Source organism: Branchiostoma belcheri, unplaced genomic scaffold, assembly GCF_001625305.1.
Source record: "Branchiostoma belcheri isolate BF01 breed outbred unplaced genomic scaffold, Haploidv18h27 scaffold111, whole genome shotgun sequence".
Classification (NCBI taxonomy): Eukaryota; Metazoa; Chordata; class Leptocardii; order Amphioxiformes; family Branchiostomatidae; genus Branchiostoma; species Branchiostoma belcheri.
Window position 1 is genome coordinate 191,099 of NW_017802503.1, and position 22,113 is coordinate 213,211.

At 39.8% G+C, this 22,113-nt stretch overlaps 1 protein-coding gene across 1 annotated transcript in view; it reads left to right on the forward strand.

The window, feature by feature from the left end:
* Positions 1-17,491, forward strand: part of LOC109487371 (cytidine monophosphate-N-acetylneuraminic acid hydroxylase-like) — a 22,167-nt gene extending 4,676 nt beyond the window's left edge. The window contains exons 3-15 of the mRNA XM_019791350.1: positions 6,285-6,376; positions 6,636-6,745; positions 7,658-7,848; positions 9,154-9,301; positions 11,209-11,290; positions 12,107-12,244; positions 13,178-13,313; positions 13,951-14,097; positions 14,807-14,981; positions 15,784-15,900; positions 16,490-16,605; positions 16,767-16,891; positions 17,385-17,491. Coding sequence (XP_019646909.1) covers positions 6,285-6,376; positions 6,636-6,745; positions 7,658-7,848; positions 9,154-9,301; positions 11,209-11,290; positions 12,107-12,244; positions 13,178-13,313; positions 13,951-14,097; positions 14,807-14,981; positions 15,784-15,900; positions 16,490-16,605; positions 16,767-16,891; positions 17,385-17,491 — 1,684 coding nt within the window. The remainder of the gene's footprint in view (positions 1-6,284; positions 6,377-6,635; positions 6,746-7,657; positions 7,849-9,153; positions 9,302-11,208; positions 11,291-12,106; positions 12,245-13,177; positions 13,314-13,950; positions 14,098-14,806; positions 14,982-15,783; positions 15,901-16,489; positions 16,606-16,766; positions 16,892-17,384) is intronic.
* The last annotated feature ends 4,622 nt before the right edge of the window (positions 17,492-22,113 follow it).

A 22,113-nucleotide genomic window follows, 5' to 3' on the forward strand; every position in this document is an offset into this window, starting at 1 on the left:
GTTTTTACCCCGCAAACTGAAAGGAGTCAAATGTGAAATTATGTGAAGTTCAAATCACATTTTTTCACATAAGAGGTCAGAATGTTATTTTATGTGAAAATGCTTCACATAATTTCACATTTGCCTATGTCCTAGATGATTATGTGATTTTATGTGAAAATTTTTGTAACAGGTAACAAACTTATTTACGACCGTTTCTAGGTTTCCGAGATTCCTCCTCAAATAGGTATTAAATGCAAACACATCGGGGTGAGACAAACTTGTGGGGCTTCTCGCGCCTCCGCTTTAGGGTCTTCGCCTCAGGTGTGAAGTTCCAACTTCACGTTGAGGTGCCAATTACACCCGATTTGCATAATGAGCGATGGCTTCTGACATTTGTTCTTGGTCAGGGAACTATGGTGAAGATAGTATAAATACGTGCGGAAAAGCGTAACCAAAGAGTTTTAACTAAGAACAATTAAACAAGGGGTTTTGACGATAACCTGCGCCCAGAACGCAAACCAATTAGAGCGCCCGACAGGGATTTCCAGCTTTTATGCGTCTCTCGCGTGAAAGCTAACATGGCTTGTGTCTAAGCCCATTCGATTACACTGTAGAAAAGAGGGCTGTTACACTGCAGACGTTTTGAGTGCGTGTGCTAGGAAACGTTCTGTCAGGTGAAGGGCAGTATTGTATTTGGACTTTATTTTCAAACACTATAGTACGCCTGTAGCCTATTTTTATCCTCTTAGAATCCTGTATGTCCTTGAATGTTACAAAAATGATTTTCTGCTACCAACTGTACATTTTTCACATATTTTCACATACCCGAAGTTCACTACGGTCCGTGTCTATATGCACGGTGCTGTGTGTACTGAGTTCCTGAACATTTAGAAGTCATAGATTATGTTTAACTCGAGACAGATAAACCATTTTTCAAACCGAGAAAGACCATAATACTGGGTAACTGTGGACTATTTTAGTTTTCCTTTAGATTAAACGATTCTTTCGTTATCAGCCTGGAACCCATAACTTCTCAGTCAACAACCTACCCGAAGTTTCTAGGTCCGTGTCTATATGTACGGCGCGTACGGCGCTGTATGTACTGAGTTCCTGAACATTTAGAAGTCATAGAATATGTTCAACTCGAGACAGATAAAACATTTTTCAAACGGAGAAAGACCATAATACTGGGTAACTGTGGACTATTTTAGTTTCCTTTAGATTAAACGATTCTTTCGTTATCAGCCTGGAACCCATAACTTCTCAGTCAACAACCTACCCAAAGTTCACTACGGTCCGTGTCTATATGTACGGCGATGTATGTACTGACTTCCTGAACATTTAGAAGTCATAGAATATGTTCAACTCGAGACAGATAAAACATTTTTCAAACGGAGAAAGACCATAATACTGGGTAACTGTGGACTATTTTAGTTTTCCTTTAGATTAAACGATTCTTTCGTTATCAGCCTGGAACCCATAACTTCTCAGTCAACAACCTACCCGAAGTTTACTACGGTCTGTGTCTATATGTACGGCGCGTATGTACGGCGCTGTATGTACTGAGTTCCTGAACATTTAGAAGTCATAGAATATGTTCAACTCGAGACAGATAAAACCTTTTTCAAACCGATATACACCATAATACTGGGCAATTGTGTCTATTTTAGTTTTCCTTTAGATTAAACGATTCTTTCGTTATCAGCCTGGAACCCATAACTTCTCAGTCAACAACCTACCCGAAGTTTACTACGGTCCGTGTCTATATGTACGGCGATGTATGTACTGACTTCCTGAACATTTAGAAGTCATAGAATATGTTCAACTCGAGACAGATAAAACATTTTTCAAACGGAGAAAGACCATAATACTGGGTAACTGTGGACTATTTTAGTTTTCCTTTAGATTAAACGATTCTTTCGTTATCAGCCTGGAACCCATAACTTCTCAGTCAACAACCTACCCGAAGTTTACTACGGTCCGTGTCTATATGTACGGTGATGTATGTACTGAGTTCCTGAACATTTAGAAGTCATAGATTATGTTTAACTCGAGGCAGATAAACCATTTTTCAAACCGAGAAATACCATAATACCCGGGTAACTGTGGACTCTTTTTACGCGACAATCTATTTTTCTACCATATGACACAGAAAAGGGGCCCTGATACATTCTCACCATATATTAAATAATTTCAATATACTGCGGCACCTTGCATGCTGCAAGTTTGAGCATCCTCAAATTGATAGTATTACAACGTACTTATTCCTCAGCAGAAACTGTCTCGATTCTTTATTTTTGCCTTTCGCAGCCCTGAGGCTGCTAAAGGCTTTGAGACGGGAATTTGAGTTCATTCCGTCCGTCCTGTCCTGTCCTTCCGCACGGTTCTATGATACATGTAGCGAGACATTGCTCCATGTAGATTCGAATGTTGATGCCAAGCCCATGCAAGGATATGTGGCATACGAATCGGGTAAAGACGAATGTAGTGCTTAGTTTATGTATTGTTTTACGTTCCTATCAGCATGCATGACCGGGCATGTAACGCGCGCTGCAAAACGTGTTTGTAGAGGTCTATTCGACTTGTAGTACTGTACCTGCAAGGTAAAGAAGAAACAATAAAACATCTTTGTGTGTGTGCTTGGTGGATATTAGTCACACTTTGTTCCTCTTACTGAATACAACACGTTAGCCAGGTTCCAACCATAGCGGAACTTGCAGAAACATTTTGCAATTTGATAGTCTTTCCTCCCATTAAGGAATTAGGCCACACGGACACCTCAGCTTCGTGATCACATCGAAATCGGTGAGGTTTTTCTTCGCGTGATTCTTGTAGAGTTTATCAACACTACAGGCAGCAGAATCTTCAAACTGCTGAAGGCGGCTGCCTCAATGGAAAGAAGGGGAAGAAAAAATATCTTCAAGCTCATTCATTACAACTTTGTATACACAAACTAAGCGAAAGGCTGCCTTTTTCAAAAGCATTTCTTTTTACTTTTTTATCAGAGGACAATTTCATGCACGTAACAAAACTTCTTTCTGAATTACGGCTTGCTTTATAGACAACTAACACCATTGTTTTCAGGCATTTCTTGTTGCATATATTATCGTGTTTCCAGCATTGTCTTTGTATTGCACCAGTGCCAAAATTAACATATTAACAGCGCATTCGCCAGATCTTGTTGTTAAACTGCCATTCAACTGCCAGCTATACTCGGTGACAGACCAAAACTTATTTAGACCTCGCTGGACTGTCACATAGCAGAATTTTCACCGCCAAGCATCACTCTTTACTTTAGTGTTTCAAACGCCTTGACTGGCCTTGGCCAAACTATCAATGTGTCGCGATATTCGGCGCTTTCACTTGTAAAATGGATAATTAGCAACATAAGAGTGGCAGGCGAGAGGGAGTGGAGGGGGTTTTCACACCTTTTGTTCGTTGATTAGTACTGAATGATAGATCACATCATACAATAAGGTAATAGGCCTGTATTGTTTACAATACAAATTCGCGCGCTTGCCCCACAAATGATCATGATTAGCCCATTCAATGGAGAAGACCTACAAGTACACTTACCTTTTACATATTCTGTCAACTCACATGATTCCCGGTCTTGTGTAATCACGAATCACATTAATTTCACATTTATTTCACATGTCAAAAATGTGATTTGATGTCACATTTTTTCACATTTTGCGTTTTCGTGAACATCACATAAATTTCACATTTCGCGGAATGCCAGATGTCTTCACATCTTTTCACATTTTGTAGTCAAACCCATTTCACATAACTTTCACATGAAGACACATTTTTAAAAATGTGACTCAGGTTAACATTGTTTCACATTTTCACTGAGACTACGTTTCACATAAAAATCACATAGGCATCGGCGGAAAAAGAACATACAGGCAGTCACATAATTTCACATAATGGGAGGAGATCCAACATCACATTTAGATAACATCTTTTCACATTTGAAAATGTGATTTTTCTGGACCGTTCACTGCAAATGTGAAAAAATGTGACGCAAAATAATAACATTTTTTCACATAAAGGTGTCGCGCTTCAGAAATGTTATTTTATATGATTTTCTGTGAACTTATGTGATAAAATGTGATGCTGTTGAACCTCAAAAAAATTCACATTACATCACATTTTTTCACATTTCCTTGAAATTTTGCACGAAATTCACATATTTTTCACATTTATGCACCTGGTAGTGTATGTTCCTGTGTATTTGTGCGTGTGTTTGTGTGTGCGTGTAAGTGTGTTGTTGTGTGTGCGTGCATGTGTGTGCGTGCGTGTGAGAAGGAGCGACTGAGAAAGACTCATAAGGAAAGCCATGCGTGCTCGCATTTGTGTTTCGATGCCAACTCACCGGGCAAAAAGGCCTAGCCACTGAGCACACATACAGTAGTGAAGGAATTCAGACTTGTTTTGGTATTAATTCCAATGCTCTATTCTAGTGTTGAATACCCCTGCACTGGGTAGTACTAACATTTCAATGTTGAACCTTACCTTACATCTAGGCACCTGCAGTTTGAATCGCAGTCTTTGTACTCGGGGTCTTGTTACAAATCTAGCCTGTAGCTGCGGGTGTCCATACGAAACGGCTGCTCATTCTCTACTGCACTGCCTACCAGCGCTCAGTCCTTTTTGGCAAGCTTTCAAGCATTGGAGCATTTGGACACATTTACACACACTTTCTGATAATGCTAAACAGCTTTTACTTTTTTGCGATAGTTTACTCTGTTTCTTACGACATTAACTGTAGAATTGTGTTAGCCACACAAAACTACACAACAGAAACAAACCGGTTTAAGCTGTATGTGTCCTCCTTAATTTGCTTTCTTTTTCTTCTGGTATGGGACGTTTGACACACGCCAGGTCTCTTATGTATCTAAACTTTTTCAAGCTTCTTGTTAAATATTTTTCCCCATTGTAAAGGTTGCTGCGAGAATATAAGTTGTACCTAACTTGAGTTCGCAGCCACTTAGTCCGTGTCCTTTCATTTGTACTTATCACTACGTTTCTGAATAAATTAAAAAAAACCTTTCCTTGGGATTGAAAAAGAACAAGAAGCCATAGGTAACAATCCTCCGTGAAGTTTTATATATTTCAACAAAATCCCAAGCGTCAACGCCAGACCTACTGTGCAGACATTATAATTAGGCAACGGTTAATACAATGAGGGCGCGTCACAAGCATAAAACATACAAAGAGCTAAATCCATTACTGCTCCCAGGGCGTACTGTGCTTCAAGTTCGAAGTTCATTTTAATTACACACACACAATCATTGCATTCACATAAAGATGTAGTAGTGGTAGTGATTGGTTTATTGAAAAGAGCAAAGAACATATCAGACTTGCAGTAAAAACTGAATTGTGCTGATATTTACAACTTATAGGATTATACAATACTAGTAGATATAAAAGGGCAACTTACACTTGTGATATACAAAATTTATAAAAACCGTCGTCGTCATATTATTATAGCAATATAATTAAAACAATATAAGATCGGACTATCATGGTCGTGTCTAGTAACAAAGACAGTCCCACCGTCTTACCGTGCCTTTACCTAATTAGGCGCGCCTGGAACAGGCCAAATTCCAGCAACAGTTGCGGTAAGCACCGCGAGTGTTACTACCGCCGGCCAGATAACCAGGATATCTGCTTACAGAACCTCTGCTACCAGACAACTGCCTAAACCTACGGCCTATTCCACAGGATTGTAAAAGTAGGGATGTTTCTAAAATATGCATTTACTTCAATATCAAAACAGCTACGGTAAAAATAAAAAGACGTGCATCATCCCGGACATAATACCACACCACATGCGAAATCACAAAGAAATGCGACGTACGGAAGAATGCGTTTTGGCTGCGAACATCTTCCAAAAAACTTGGCATCTCTTAAGTATGGGCAAAAACATCTGGAACCACTTATCAAAACCACCCCGTATCTGCATGAAGTTCCACCCTCCCACTGCTATTCCAAACAACGCGTTTTTCTGGACCATTCCAATTCGCCTCGTAATTGTAGGGGTGCGTCTGCAATATTACATTGACCGCGAAAGCAGCAACGGCAAAAATACACATTCGTGCATCAACACGGGCATGCCCGCAGACGGCGTATAAAATTGCGTGCCGATTACACAAAGAGAACCCAGTGTTTTGACTGCGAACATGAAAAATCAGCCGATCACAACACTCCGTCCGGAGGTCCTGACCTCCTTCACGGAGTAATAAAGGCCTTACCGTGCCATGTGTTTTAACCGTGCTGTATTCTTCATTTTGCAGTACTCTGCGATGCACCAAGCACGGCTGGAAGCTGGACCCTTCTACTATGAAATACGTCAACCCACCGGACAGCTTCATTCAGGAGAAGTTAGGTACGACTATTGATAGCCTTCATATCACACACTTCTGTCCGTGTTCTTTCCTGTAGACATAGCAATCTATTCAAATGAAGGCTGACCTGTTTTCAATTGGTAGAATCCATGATGGTAAAGATCTTCATCAGGGCTAATTTGGTATCGGTCATCGAAACGTCGGCGCATGCAAAACAAATGGTTGTGAATATAAGAACTTTACCATGCAATCATTCACCAAACTGATGAGGTTATTACGAATATGTATTGATTTGTTTAGTTCCGGAGGTAGATGAGGATGGGAGGTTATCCTTGGTGGAGCTGAGCCCGCCCGAACCTTGGGACAACGACGCGAGGCCTCCTCAGACTGTACAACCCGGGGAAGTGCAGGTCAGAAAAAACATCATCATTTTGCTCATTTCTGTTCACGACAATGTCACAAATTGTCGCTGGCCTGGTATACGTAGCCAGACCATCGTAATCTCACAGATATCTATACGGTGCTGATAGTACTGCCAACCCGCCAGGTCCATTCTTATGGGGTCGGTTTCACGTGGATACAAATTAAATGTGTTAGATGCCTTGTAGCAAGTTATATTATACCCTAATACGATTCTTCTGTACTCTTTGCTGAAAATCCTACACGACCCGAAGGTAAACTGTAGAAGAGTTTGTCTCCACATTGTCTATACTATAGACGTTAGGCATGTCGATGAAGTTTAGACATCAATGTAATAAGATAACATTAGAACACTGCTACTCAAACAAACTGGATAAATTTATAAAGTTGTCGGGCGTTTTCAGTAACATACACTACTTTTAGTCAGTGACTAACAGTAGCTATGTAGAGTAGCTATGTAAGGTAGATGTCGTTGGTAGTTACATATAGGCTAGGCCATGCAAAGGTACAGTAGAAAAGGGTATAAGATGAAACATAACATTTTAGTTACTGAAACATCAAGTCCCAGTATAATATACAATCAATCAAGTGGGGCTTATCATTTAGTTTCGTTTTTTTCTTATAACAAAACAGTCTTCTATGTATTTACCTATTTTTGCATTGTGCGAGATATTGCATTTGAATATATCATTATATGAATTTGTCTGTAGCATCGAATATGTTGAAATCTGCTGTACTGGATTCGATAAAATGTGAATAGCTGTTATGTAAGCCGTCATATTTAGAGCATGCTCGGTTTTTTGCTTACAAATGTTGCCTTTCTAGTTCAAATAACACTACACATGTGCGTGGAAATAATATGATCACACTGAGTTCCCAACGTTGTGCACTTGTTTCTATAGTTGACGTTTTTCGCGCATGCGTGTATGGAGCTGAAGCTGGGAGACAAGACGATGTTTTTCGACCCATGGCTGACCGGACCCGCCTTCGCCAGGGGGTGGTGGCTTCTGCACGAACCGCCCGCTGATTGGCTGGAGAGGCTGTCACGTGCTGACCTCATTTACATCAGTCACGTCCACTCGGACCATCTCAGGTTTTGTGCCAGCTTCTTTGATGTTTAGATTTCTATACCAACGTACTTTCTAACTTCACTAATCGGTCTGCTTAGAATACTAGCGTTGCCCGCTCACCTTGGGGTGCCTATAGCTACCTCGTGCCTGTACCCAGGCACTATACACAAACAAACACTGCAAATATCTTTCAAACTAACGCATGGTCGGAATATCAACAATTGATAATTGAAAAGAACACAGGTTGACTTTGTAAATCAGAAGAAGTAAAAACGTGACAGCAAATTACAGTGTTCAAAAAGTCGCTAGTGTTTAGTTCTGGCAACTTTTAATTAGCAGTTGAACTTTGAACCTTGTGACCTTTCTAGTAAGGATTTTTTTTTTTTCAATTTTGAAGTCCTAATTTATAATCTGTGGTATTAAACTCGATATCTGCGAAATCTAAGATCATTTACGTTAATTTCGGGGGTAGATTTCAGCCTATATTGGGGCATACTAGTATTTCCTGTGAGCCTCCATAGAACAACAAGAACGCGTCATCAAGATGGCGGCGGGACTGTGCCCTTTCGATTTTGGTGTTTTCGTAAAATTCCTTATTAGATCAGACAGTTCTATATGGGCCAACATATCACAAAATGTCGAACCTGCACGGATAGTGACTCCGATCGGAGTTTCTGTTGATAGAGACTCCGGAATCTCTGCCGGTAGAATTGATATTCAGTTAGGAGCCTCTACCCTGACATATACTTGTACAGCTTCACATGTGTTCTAACATCCATACTTTTTTTTTCCCGAATGAGAAGACAATACAATGCAGAGGAAGAAAGCTAAACAGTTCATATGTAATTCGAAATTACCTGGTTTAGTTTTCCCTCATATTTAAAACAAAATTTCTGAAGGTCTGAGCTTGAGCCCGACAATGAGATGTAGAAACAACATTTTGCGATTATAAAATTGAATATATGAAAGCAACTTACATTTTGACCTAATTATCTCTCCCCCATAGGTATTTCTAATTGTCAAAAACGGTCCTTTTGAGCTGTGTTTAGGTGACCTAACATTATTCTTGATTATACCTGATGCTATCGTATTTCAAATGCCCATGACATAACAATATGATTCATGTTATATTATTGATAGCTGTTGCTTAATGTTGTTATTGATTTCAATGTAAAACTACAGATCCCTTTGGTCTTAATTATGTAATTTATATGATTCCGATGTAAATTAGCATACTACTTCGGATTCTACGATGTAAGTCTGCTTTTTCTAATAAAAGTTATCTAAAAAAATATAGTCAATTGTTTTACATGTTGTGCTGTTGTCAGCTACCCGACTCTAGCACTGCTGTCGGAAAGGAACCCAAACATCCCGATCTATGTTGGAGACACGGCTATGCCGGTCTTCTGTAAGCTGCAGCAGAGCGGGGTCAAAATGAACAACATCCACGTCTGCAGTTTTGGTGTGTGGCAAGAGGTGAGGTTTTTACCTGCAGGAAGGACAGTAATTTTGTCTGCTAACCTGATTAATGAGAGTTATGTCATGAAAAATTGTCATCTATAACTGACTTGTATACCATGAAAAATACATTTGGAAGGGTACTCCAACATTTAAATTTTGAATTTAGTCCGTAAGAATTTTCAAGGCAGAACGTATCGTGAGAACTAAGATATAGGGTGACCTCTGACCCCTCTGGTCAGCTGATGACCTATAACATTCTTAAGCGCACAATCCAAACATGGCTGAATATCTGTTATTTATTCTGATATTCTGTAACAAATAATGACATGGAAATAATTCTACAAGGATCAAGGTACAGAAATGTTAGTAATGACTTGCACAACCGATATGAACAGAATTATTTTCAAAGCCTCCATTACATAAATGAGGCAAACGTGCTACACATATTATTTTTCAGACAGCATACCAAAAAAAGTAGTTGTCATGCGATGTCGGTATGTTAGAATTCTAACTTTTCAAAATCGAATAGCAGAGATATAATTTTACTTAAAATCAGCTGAAGAAAACTACCAATGAAGAGAAGAAGCACGGAAAACAGGATTGTACAAATTTTCGTACAGGAAAGAAGGATGACTGCACATGTCACGACATTCCTGACTGATCGGCTATTTTTTATGGTTTATTGATTGATTGATTGATTGGTATACTGATTGATTGATTTATTGATTGATTAACTGTTTTTGTTAATAAACATCAGCATTCAGTCACACCTACATCCCCAGGCTAGTCACTATTTGGAATAAGTTAGGTTCTGACCTCCGTGGTACTGGTGAGCGAGCAGCTCATCAGTCGGATATTACATCATTTAAGCATAAACTACTCAAGGTCACCTACAACAGATTTAACACACATTACAGTCTTAACCTGCCATGTACTTGGACCACTTCTTGTGGGTGTAGTTCTTGTATTGCTTCTAGACCTCACTAAGTCTTCTTTCAACACAATATATCATAACTACTTATTAGATATATTTGAATTATGCTTAACCTTCTATATGATCATATAGCCAGATGACGTCGACCAATCAGAAGGCTCCATTTCCCCCATAACCCAGGTCATTAATATCCGATATACGGACCTGCGGGTCCGTAACCGACGCTACCATTACATGACAGGGTGGTGTTTTCTTCTAACCTACTTCTAATTCTAAAGACCTTTCTGGTAGACTCGTTTATGTAGAGTAGTAAATTAATTTAGTTTTGATAGAACTGCTGAGTTGTCGTCAGATGAAGTAAAAGCAGTGTTTGGGGCAACCGCAGAGATGGATTTTGACAATAGTGGTGGAGAAACAGTTGAGGAATTCGAAATTCAGCGGTAAACTTCAGCGGTAAATTTAGTTCATATCTGTAACTTTCAGCTTTAAATAATTGGTTTGTTGCGATGAGAATTCACTTCAATGCAAGATTAACAGATCTACATGTATATGTTACACAGAATTTGTTTCCCTTATGTGTCAGCTTGATGACCCTTTATGTACATGCATATGTGACAATGTCTATATGATAATAATGTTAATGACCCGCTTTCCTTCGGTGTATACGGTGTCATAATTCATGGTCGGTTCCTACATTGTATAACCACCTCATAAACGACCTCGTCCGCTCCGCGGCCTCGGTCGTTCATTCGGTGGTTATAGGAACCGACCATGAATTATGACACCGTATTCACCTCAGGGCGGGTCATTAACCCTATATTAATGTATTTTAATACTGGTTGTTACTGACCATGTAAATTTTGATGTTGTATATGATGTGTTTATGTATGGGGGAGGGCAACTTGTAAAGGTGCGTATGCACCTGTTTTGCCCTCCCTTTCACTTTGTGAAAAATCGAAATAAACAAATAAGTAATATTTTGCCACAGATTAATGCTGACCTCCGTTTTATGATCCTGATGGACGGAGTACATCCTGACATGGACACCTGCATCCTGGTGGACTACAAGGGTAGGATAATTATCTGACAGGGAGATAGTACACGTCCATCATAGCCATGTAGACTCGTATATATCGTTTGGTGTAGCATTACTCTCAATGGTCTACTGCCGTGTGGTCTTAAATATTTTCTGTTTGGTCATATCCTTCTATCAAAAAAGATTCAGAACTCTGCTTGCTTCGGCCATGCTCCCACTTGTTCGTACATCATACCAGCAAACCGTTAAGCCACATTTTCTCATAGTTTAAATATCACGCTCTTTACTGCCACACTTTGGTAGGAAGTGAAAAGGGAGAGGGAAGTTAAAAGAAAGGTAAAAGAACAAGAGAAATTATGAATGAATGAAACTTTTTTTAATGTCTCTTGTTGATTTATGAGCCCATCCCTCCTGGGCTTATATTCATAAGACACCAGAACAAAACCACAAAATAAATGATATGTAGATCAAGACAAGGGAGATTTACATAATCAAGGAATGCGTTCCAAAAATATGCAACAATACAATGCATGATACGTCCAGGAGATACACAAGAAAACAGTTACTCAAGCAAGGCAAGCAACTGGATATGATTTTGAAAATTATCGGACTTTTCAAGTAACATCTACTACGTTTCGAATTTCGTTGGTGACTATGAAGGAATCTGTACCGTGTAGGCGTAGAGAGGTAACAATTAATTAACTGAGATGTCAGATTGTAGATGAAAATGACCGGAATCCACAAAGGTTGCACAGGCATAAAAAATTAATATTCATAATAAACAAAGTAACATCAACAGGTACAGTAGTAACACAATCGCAATTAATATTAAGAATATTCTGTGTTTCAGGCCACCTAATCCTGAACACCGTGGACTGCACACAGCCCAATGGCGGACGGCTGCCAAAGAATGTGGACATCATGATGAGTGACTTCGCGGGGGGTGCATCCGGGTTCCCTATGACCTTCAGTGGAGGACGTTACACGGGTAAGAACAGTACTCTGCAGTACGTACTGCGCCTGTGCGAAACCAGACATTTTTTCACGATTTTCGTTGGATGTTTGATTGTCAACGCTGCATCAGAATTTCGCCCGATATGTTTTCCGACAACGTTTGAAAACTATAGACAGGATGTCAGCTTTAAAATACGCAAATACGATCTTATATAAACGTTTTAACTAAGTGGTACGTATGCACAATACATGACAGTTTTCACTCAGGCGCAATATATATTATATATATTTATATATTCTGCTGACGTGCTGGTGGAACGATTTACTGACAATTTATACACATTGGAGACCAGAGATTAATAAAGATATGCCATATGCGACAAAGTGTATTTCTGAGGAAAATGCTAACAAAGCAATTTTTTGACATAGTGAAATGTTGAACTTTATTCCATCACAACGAGTACAGAGAGATAAAATTTTGGATAGTTACGGTTAGGGAGACTTGACCTCATTCACACGAGACTTTACGTGATGTCAGCAATTGACAGTGGTCGTCGAAAATTTTTCTGTACTCGTTATGTTGGAAAAAGTTCAACATTTTACTATGATTACTACCTATACAGATGAACTTTCATGATGATTTTTTGACGTGAAGTAGGTCAGTGACCTCCGATAGGAGTGATTAGTTTTGTCGGTGCGTTCGTTCGCAGCTGTAACCCTCGGTCGCTTTATTGCAGTCGTATGTAGTTTGTCGTGTCATCTGCAAGTATGCAGTAGATGATGCACTTTTTTTACACCCTGTAGGTCATGTAATATTTCAGAAAACATCCAATTTTAATGGAATTGTGAAACAGGTCATTAATGCAGTTGGCTTTTGTGGATCAGTGTCAGGTCTCGATACGTAGAGGCTGCTTGCTTGTTCCTCATCTCGTGTACACAGTGAGTTTGTGTTGATGTTTCTGTGCAGATGAATGGAAGGCAAAGTTCATCGCCACGGAGCGGAAAAAGCTGCTGTACTATAAGACACAAGTAGTGCGTGACGTCAACCCCAAAGTCTACTGTCCTTTCGCTGGCTACTTCGTGGAGGCGTACCCTGGCGACAGGTGAGTGAACTGCTGTCGAAATCTCCAAAGATAACCATGTAGTCCATCATTCCCCTATAGTCAAGGACTTCCGGTGAGCTTTTAGCAATATCCAAAGTCTACAAACGATCTCTTAGAGTCAATTTTCTAGTTATTTCTTTACAAATTTGATTTCAATCAACCCTACTCCATTGTACATGTACTCCAAAAATCTGGCAACACAGCTGTCAGCCACGTTTGTTTACATGCTGGTAGATTGTGGTGGTACCACAAACTGAGTGCGCCTGATGTGGGCAGTTTTTAACGCTAACTGGAAATGTCAATAATGTGAGATAATTGCACAAATATGATGAAACCTTCAAGTAAATTATAAGCATACGAATTTTTTTTGTCAATTAAAATACTTCAATTTTGGGTGCAAAAATGGTACATAATGCCCGTTGATTTGTAATAGTCTCCAAGGTCTTTATCTCCCAAGATCTAAACAACCGATAATTTGGGTTGCCAGACGTTCTCCATCCTGTGGAAATGTTTCCTTATCTTAAAGATGAGTGGCATTACAAATGTACTCGTCAGACTATAGAGTCTTCTATGCTTGTTACTTATTTCATTTCCAGCATTTTTGTAGAATTGTGATTATCTTTTCCCTCCTTTCCAGGTACATCCGTGACACCAACACGAAGAACAGCGGGGAGCAGCTCAACTCTCTCATCAACAGGTATTCCGACCACATCATCACCTGGACACCACAACCTGGCGCCATTCTGGACCTGGCACTTATTCTGGATGACACAGTGGATCGCAGGTAACACAGGATTTTTACCTTTCTAGTTTATATCTTAAAAGATATAAACTAGAAAGGTAACATTAGCCATGATGCAAATACATAATGTTTGCTTTCACATGGGGGACGGTCTATACCAACAACTGCTCTATCTGTTTATTCTCACTATAGTATACTAAAGCACATTCTTTTGTATTCATGTATGGTGACCAGCCCCTCACAGTCTGTCCTGCCACTTACTACATAATGTAATCCTACCCCACTGGAAGACTGCTACAGCATGCAACAATGACCACGGTGATGGCCGTCTGGTCCAGGTCATTGACCTAGTTTGTTAGAAGAAGAAACAGAGAATAACAGTATGTTTCCTGTTGCGAAGGCTGGTTCAGAACATGGATACAAATCTGTAATATTTTGTGATTGAATGTAATTTTGTGACACCTAAAGAATGCAGTGCATCTAACTGGATCCACCTGGATTGCTGGTTGTTTTTCACCGTATTGTCCATCACATAAGTGGATAAGAATTTGCGTGGCAAGAGTGTTTGATGATATATTATTTTTACTTTGCTTAAATCTTACAGGATCACTACTTTTACGCACTCATAGTATTTCACCGCTGTTGACAATATAAGGCAAACGACGGGCATTACGATTGAGACATGTTAGTACATGTAACAGTAAACTATAAAACTGTGTGAAGGCCCGAATGCCGTAACTATTCCCTGCAGACTTGCAATAGTGGATCCTCCTCTGGGAACTAAGATCTTCAAAGACAGCTGGGATTTCGACTTCTACATTGACAAGATCAATGAGAGCATAGGAAGCGAGATTTTCGCCTACCCAGACTGGATCCGGTTCTACTACGAGTGGGCGGGGTTCAGAGACTACAACCTGGTCCTGCGGGTCAGTATGTCATTTGTTAAAGCCTCTGTCACACATAGCTGAATATGCCTTCCGAACACTGCTGAACGCCCCACCCCACACTATGTTTAGTAGAAGGTGTTTGGCTGGTGTTTGGCGAAGTCGGCCACTGCTTTGGCGCTCAAAATGTTTCAAAATGTTTAAAACATTCGGACATGGGAGGGAGGTTTGGGCATGGTTGGCTGTTAGTTGGCTGGTGTTCGGGAAGTGTTAAGCAATGTTTGGGCGGGTTCAAAATCTAACCGATTGTATTCTTATAGAAAGGTAGACTTCTCCAGAATTTCATCCAACTTTGGTTGGTTGGTGATCGGGGGGAAGGTTCTGAATGTAAAGGACACAGTGCACAGGTCGTTAGTTTGATTCCCTCCGAATGGATTAAGTCAAGAACGAGTAGTGGGAGTCTGTCATTCCAAGTAAGCTGAATGTAATTTTCAATATTCCACACGTAAACAGGGCCAATGCTTAACCCCCCCCCCCTCCGGCCTTCCTGAGGGGGTTTAAATAGTAGTGTTAGGCAAAAATAGGATTGGTTCGCCGTTAGACGTGGCAAATGTCAGTTAGTCTCACGATTTTGCTTTTTCTATTTTTGAACCCGTGCTGTTAGTCTGGTGGGTATTATAATATTACACGAGAAAGAAAGATTGCCGCGCATTCCGATATGCACTACGCTAAAGTCAAACATTTTATACTCCTCTCACGAAGCTCGAGCTCGGACTGCTGCACAAAATATGAGGCATGAAGCAGAGAAGAGGTATTGATGATAATTGCTTTCGTTTTGTCCTAGATGATAGAAACAGATGAAGACTTCCATCCTATCGAGGGAGGGTACGACTTTCTGGTGGATTTTCAAGATCTGAGCTTCCCTGAACAGCGACCAAACCGGGAGCATGCGTACTTGGAGGTATCATAGCGTTACATTCCCAGAATTCATTAAGATATCAGCCTCAGTTAAAAATAAATTGGATTATTTGTTTGTCAAAAATAAGTTGAACGTTCTGGTAAGTGCCTGGTAAGCCTAAGTTGTACAATAAATCAAAGTGGCTTTGAAGCTTACTATTTGAATGCAGAAGAAATAGAACTTGGCGCTTGATTACACTCAACCTGTAAATATGATGTAAGGCCGTACAGCAAAGTTAGGTACATAAGACATGTATACTAATGATATTCTCCAGTACAAACAGTGTTGCATTGCACTTTTATATCTTTTGTTGACAAATTTATCATGATTTTCACTGATTTTTAAGCTGTTTTATATATAGGAACGTGAGGTTCATCTGAGTTCCTACACCTGGACGGGGGGCGGCACCGACTTTTGACGAACTTTGACCTAGTGCTGACTTCACACGTGTGGAAAAATTACATATCTACAGCACTTGAGTCAGATAGCTGATAAAGACAGAGCAATTCGTTAGAAAATTTCGCGCGCGACGAGTCTTTTTTTTTTGTTTTGTTTTGTTTTTCTTTTATATGGTTTTTTTTTCTAAATTCAGATTAAGAATCGGATCGGAGTCCACCGCCAGACAGTTCTGAAGGGGCTGTTTTGGGACGACTTGTACATCGGCTTTCAGAACAGGATATCACGTGACCCAGACAATTTCCACTTCAAGTAAGACCCCATTTCTACAGGACAGAAACCAAAACTAGCAGTTATTGAACATCATAGGGAAATCTTCAACGTAACACGCCAGCTTCTGTATCATTCACCAACCTAATGAAAATTATTCACGGAGTTTTCTGACACACGTTTTTTTCCTCTTGTATCCATAGGTTCTGGAACCACATGCAGATCCTCCTGCCACAGCGGCCTCCTGATTGGTCAGGCTTCCTGCGAAAACAGCGCGGGAAACCTACGCGGGCGGTCTGGAAACCGGCGGACAAGAGCAACTCCGTTGGTAAGATTATGACTTGTTGTCACCAGATATTTACCAGTCAAACGTAGAATAATCTACCAGCAGATTCTTTTGGCGCAAGGCAGTATCAAATGGACCAGCCTAATAGCAACTGTCCTATTTGATCCTTCCCTGCCCCGAGTGAATCTGCCGGGAGATTAGTAAACGTACTAGCAGCAATGTTTGAGACTGAATTGTTCTGACCACAGCGCCGCCTAGCGACACGACGTAGTACTATAATTATAGCATGGAACAACTTTTTATTAAACACCCTGTTTGAAGTTCTTTGGAACTAATCTCGAAGCAGATCCGGCGGGGAAAAGACACTATCAATTTGGCCAGGCTGTATCCAGTATCCAGTTGGGGCTTAAAGTCATGGCTTGGCCGAATATTGATAGGCCCGCGTCGAATCTGCTTGGAGATTAAATAGAAGAACTTTGTTGCGCAACGGATGTAGCAGGTACACCTGTTCCTTTTTTTTATTTCCCATTTACAGCTTTACTGGATATGCTGTTCAAGGCTAAGGCCCTTCTCGTTCCCGGGATCATAGCATCGCTGGCGACAGTTGTCTACATGTACTTCGCCCTGACAATCAACCGTTGAAAAAGTTGTTTTCATGAAATTGAGGCTTCAACGTTTTGTGTGTACGTGGCCTTAAAGTTTTCTTTTGAATTGTGTTTTGCAGTTAAATCCGAATACTACCCTACTTTTACGACTAAAATGACCCAATGGGGTCAGTTGACCTCCAGGCTCCAATCGTCTTGGCAGTGGTTTTGTTTCTTATATCTATGCTTCTGCTTCCTAATTTTTAGAGGTATCTCGGGTTTGGTTCAGGTTAAATCTTGCAAAACACGTCAGCATGATTAGTGCAAAAATTTTAGAGAAAATCATACTTCTACTTCTTCTATGTAATACTGGTCAAAAACCCTCACTGGGGCATCACGACCAGGGTGGTCGTAGTTCGACCAAGATAACCTTTATCATAAGTGTCTGTAACTCTTATTTGCTAGTACAACAGATACATGTATACATGTTAGAGATTATGTCTATACAATTTTATGCGGAAAAATAAGACATATTGAAGCAAACAAGATGTATGCATAATTTGGCAGACCCTTGAAGCAATTTTTGGCTGGTTTAAACGATATGATTTACTTATGTCTTAAAACTGGCCATCCATGCAATGACGACGATGTAATGGTGTGTCCTAAAAGAAACTACTCCTCACTGCCTTAATAAAACAAGTGCTGCTGAACCTTTTATTATTGTGGATTTCTATGTTTTTATAAGAAATGTATGTATGTGTTGTTTGTGGCTAAACAGCAAAAAATACTTATGATTTCCACTTTAGTTATCTGACCATGCTTTGATCAGAAGTTTTTACTAGACTAAGTACCTCTTGTGCTCATAGGTTTGGGCCTCCAGCAGATTCTTCAGGGGCGTTAAGATTTTGAAGAATGGCATGTCATGAAGGGAGGAAAATATTTTATGACTTTTGACCTGTAGGTAACTTAGTTGATGACCAACATAGACCAAAACAGAGATCTAATACACGTTATGAAAGATGCGAGAAGCCAATACATGTACTACGAGCCACCAAATAGACGTAATTCAAATCTCCGCGGCCATTTTGAAAAGCGGTCCCGCGAGAGTACGGCGCTGCGCGAAAGGACCTGATCTTGCACGAAACGAGGCGCCTACTGATACTCATCTGGCTTCCACAATGGACTCCAGTGGGGCATCGAGCGGTGCTGCATCTTCTTCGGTAAATTACGCTCTTTTGCGGTGAAAGGTCGAAATATTCATACGTGTTACTAATAGATAAGGTTATTGTGAGCATTTGGGTTTAATTTCAGCCGGTAGAAATGACAAATCCCCGCTCATTTTTCGAATGATGAAACAATTACAAATGCACACAGTACCTTGTCGCCATTTTGTAGAAAATGAAGGTTGGCATCGTCGAGACTCGATGGTCCGTTGTAACAGCCTGTATGAAATTGTATGGGTATATATGGATGCGTCTGTAAATAACGTAATGTTATAAATAAGAAGAGCTACGCCACACGCGCACGCACATACACACACACAGAAAGGCAAAACGCTGCAAGCAGCTGGAGAAAAAGTGCCAGAAGCGGAAAGAGAAAAAGCAACCACAAAGTATCTCAATTTTCTTGTGTCCTAACTCTGGCCAGACTGCCATACGGTCACAGCACCAGATCTAGAATGCTACCATCATCTTTCGAGGTGAAAGGATGCCTTCTTTGTTAAGATAAGACTGTCATTGGGTGAGAATCTGATCAACTGATATAATTCATGAGAAGGATTTTATTTGTGTAGTCAACGAGAAACATAATTCGGTAAAGGCTAACATCATTTGGCGAAGGTTTGAGCTCGTGAAACTCTAGCTACTTACATCAGATTCATCGACGTCCACTTTACCACAGAACATCCCGGGAAACGAGGCAGCCATCTCCTGTATAAATATGAAAAACTGGTCAAACTGTTCCTGCTACCTTTGTGGTAATGCATTGATTCATGTATTTATTTTTGCAAATCTGAAGGCCACTATTGGCAACAACCCTAATTATAATAATAATAAGTAAGTATAAATAAAAAGAAGCTGGGTGATAACTTAAGGGAATTAAATCTGAATATTTGTGCATATTTGTATATTTGTAAGAAGAGTTTATTTCAAAGAGTCCCTTTAGTGCCGTTAGCCGCCACCATGAAGTAGTTGCTCATTAGCCTGGTTACCAAACCTATCATAGCTCCCGAGTCCTACATCCTTTTTGAGGAGAGGTTTGGTAACCAGGCTAGTTGCTCATATCTGCTTATATAGACATATTTCAGAGCACTGTTGAAACTCCTTTAAAATAAAAATTTTGTACATTTGCTATATTTGTGTTAACGTTGGTTAAGATAAAATTGATGCAAATATCTCAATGTGACAGATGGCGAGATGTTCCTTACCTCAAACGTTGGTGTCATTATTCTGCATGGACCACACGAAGTCGCATAGAAGTTCACTACAACAAGTTTGTCCTCGCTCTTGTCCAGAAAGTCATCAAATGCAGCCTGCACGCAGTTTTCATTTTATGTCATCAGATAGGTTGTCATTAAAACAAGCATTCAATACAATACGGTACAATACAATACCACACAATACAATAAAATACTAGAAAGGCCAACATTTTCTTCGGAGCAAATGTAGAATATTTCACTCCATGTTTCTCCCCAAACAAAAATGAAAGATTCCAAATAAATCATACTGCAATTATCTAATTGAGAGCAAGGATACAAGGACAAGCACTTTGACTCTCGACAGCTTTATTTTAAAAATTGGCACTGGACAATTGTCTCCCATTTTTTTTATAAAGATACAAGGGCAAGCACTCATCATGCATGAATCTCAACAGCTTTACTTTACACTTATCTCAATCTTATATATTGAAGGTATCTAAATACTACATATATACTAACGACGAGATTGTAACTACTCTGAAGCTCTAATTGCACAGACTTGGAGACTATACCGACATGATCTATATATACTTTGAAACCATACAAACATATTGAAAAAATATACTAAACACGACTTACACATACTAGGAACCTGTACACTAGGCCAATTTGATTTGATTATATGGATGCCATCCTCTGCTGCAATACCTGTCTCCCTTCCTCTATCGACAAAGTTGGTAAATTTTGTGACATAACCAATTTATGTTTGCTCAGTTTGCAGATGTTTTGTATGATTGTCGTAAACTTATTTTGGAAATGAACGAAAACAGATGCGCGCACAGATGTCCTCCATATAATCAAATAATGAAACTATACATTGAATAAGCTTTATATATACTATATGATTATCATAATCTTTCTTTCCGAAACTATGCCTCTGAGCTACATGTAATTACATGTACAGAGTCAAAAAAGTACATTATACTAGTGAAGTTTTTACTCTTGGCAAATAACCAGGGTCATCTTCTAGCATCTGCTTCATGATACAACACCCGACCAGCTTCATGACTCCTCACCAACTTCACCACTGACAGAGGACATGTTCTAGATAGGAGGAAGGAAATTAAAAAAAAGACTACTTAATAGAAAAACAACTTATAGTATTGATCTAAAGCCACTGAATTTGTTAATGCCACGACTAAAGTTAGGTTTGATTTTTTTCTCTTCAAATTTGCCACTCAGTATTTGCACTTTAAAGATACTACTCCCATCGCAGGTTTCTACATATAATCATGGTCTCACTCAGGCACAGCAAGAGGTGTTAGCTTAGCTTGAAGATCAGAGTACAAGTACAACAAGCACATGAGGTGGACCAAAGCACAGGAGAACAAGAGTCACAACAGGACATGGCACAAGGTAATGACCCTGCCGGTGTTTATTTCTGACTATGTGTAGAAGTTGGTCATGTGTCAAAGTGGGGCTGCTTGGGGGGAAGGGGTCACTGATCTCGTTCAACGGTAACCTCAGGAACACCGGCAACGGTTACCGGTAAACTGACGCACATTCTCATACACACCACGCTAGATTTTGGTCTTTAACCATTTGGCAAAACTTAGCTACGAAATATCGACACGATCGGACGTTCTTAAGTATATCAACACGGTTCATAGTAATTTTGGTGGGGTAGAGAGTAAGGGTTTTAGAGCTAGGATTTTGGTTAGGATTCGATTTTTTTTCTTTAATAATAAATTTTTTTCATGATCTTCACTTCTATTTGCAATTGGAATGTTGCTTTTTAACTCTAATTATGTTTTATACGTTTATGGACCTGAAAATAAGTTTGGGTACGCTCGGATATGGCATCGACAAGTCAGCGATATGGAATCGAAAGGTGACGACCGTTCTGACAGGCGACGGCCGTTTACAAGGCGGCCATTTACGTCGGCCATGGGATACGAAAGATTTCTCAATGAATTCTGAATAAGAAGTAATTTGTTACGTGTAATTAGAGCGTCCAGTCATAAAATTATACTTCACAACTACCAACAAACGCTTATCATTGAATTATAGCGAGTAAACGGTGAATTACTATAGCTCGCCAAGTCAGGTAAAAAGACATTCAGATCCTTGGCACTCTATCAGGTAAGACTAACCCCGTGAGACAGTGTCAGGATTTACTTGAACGTAATTTTCAACGACCAAATTCATTACTTAAGATTTCCACTAAAAGCAAGTACTCAGAAAGATTTTAGGGGATTATAAAT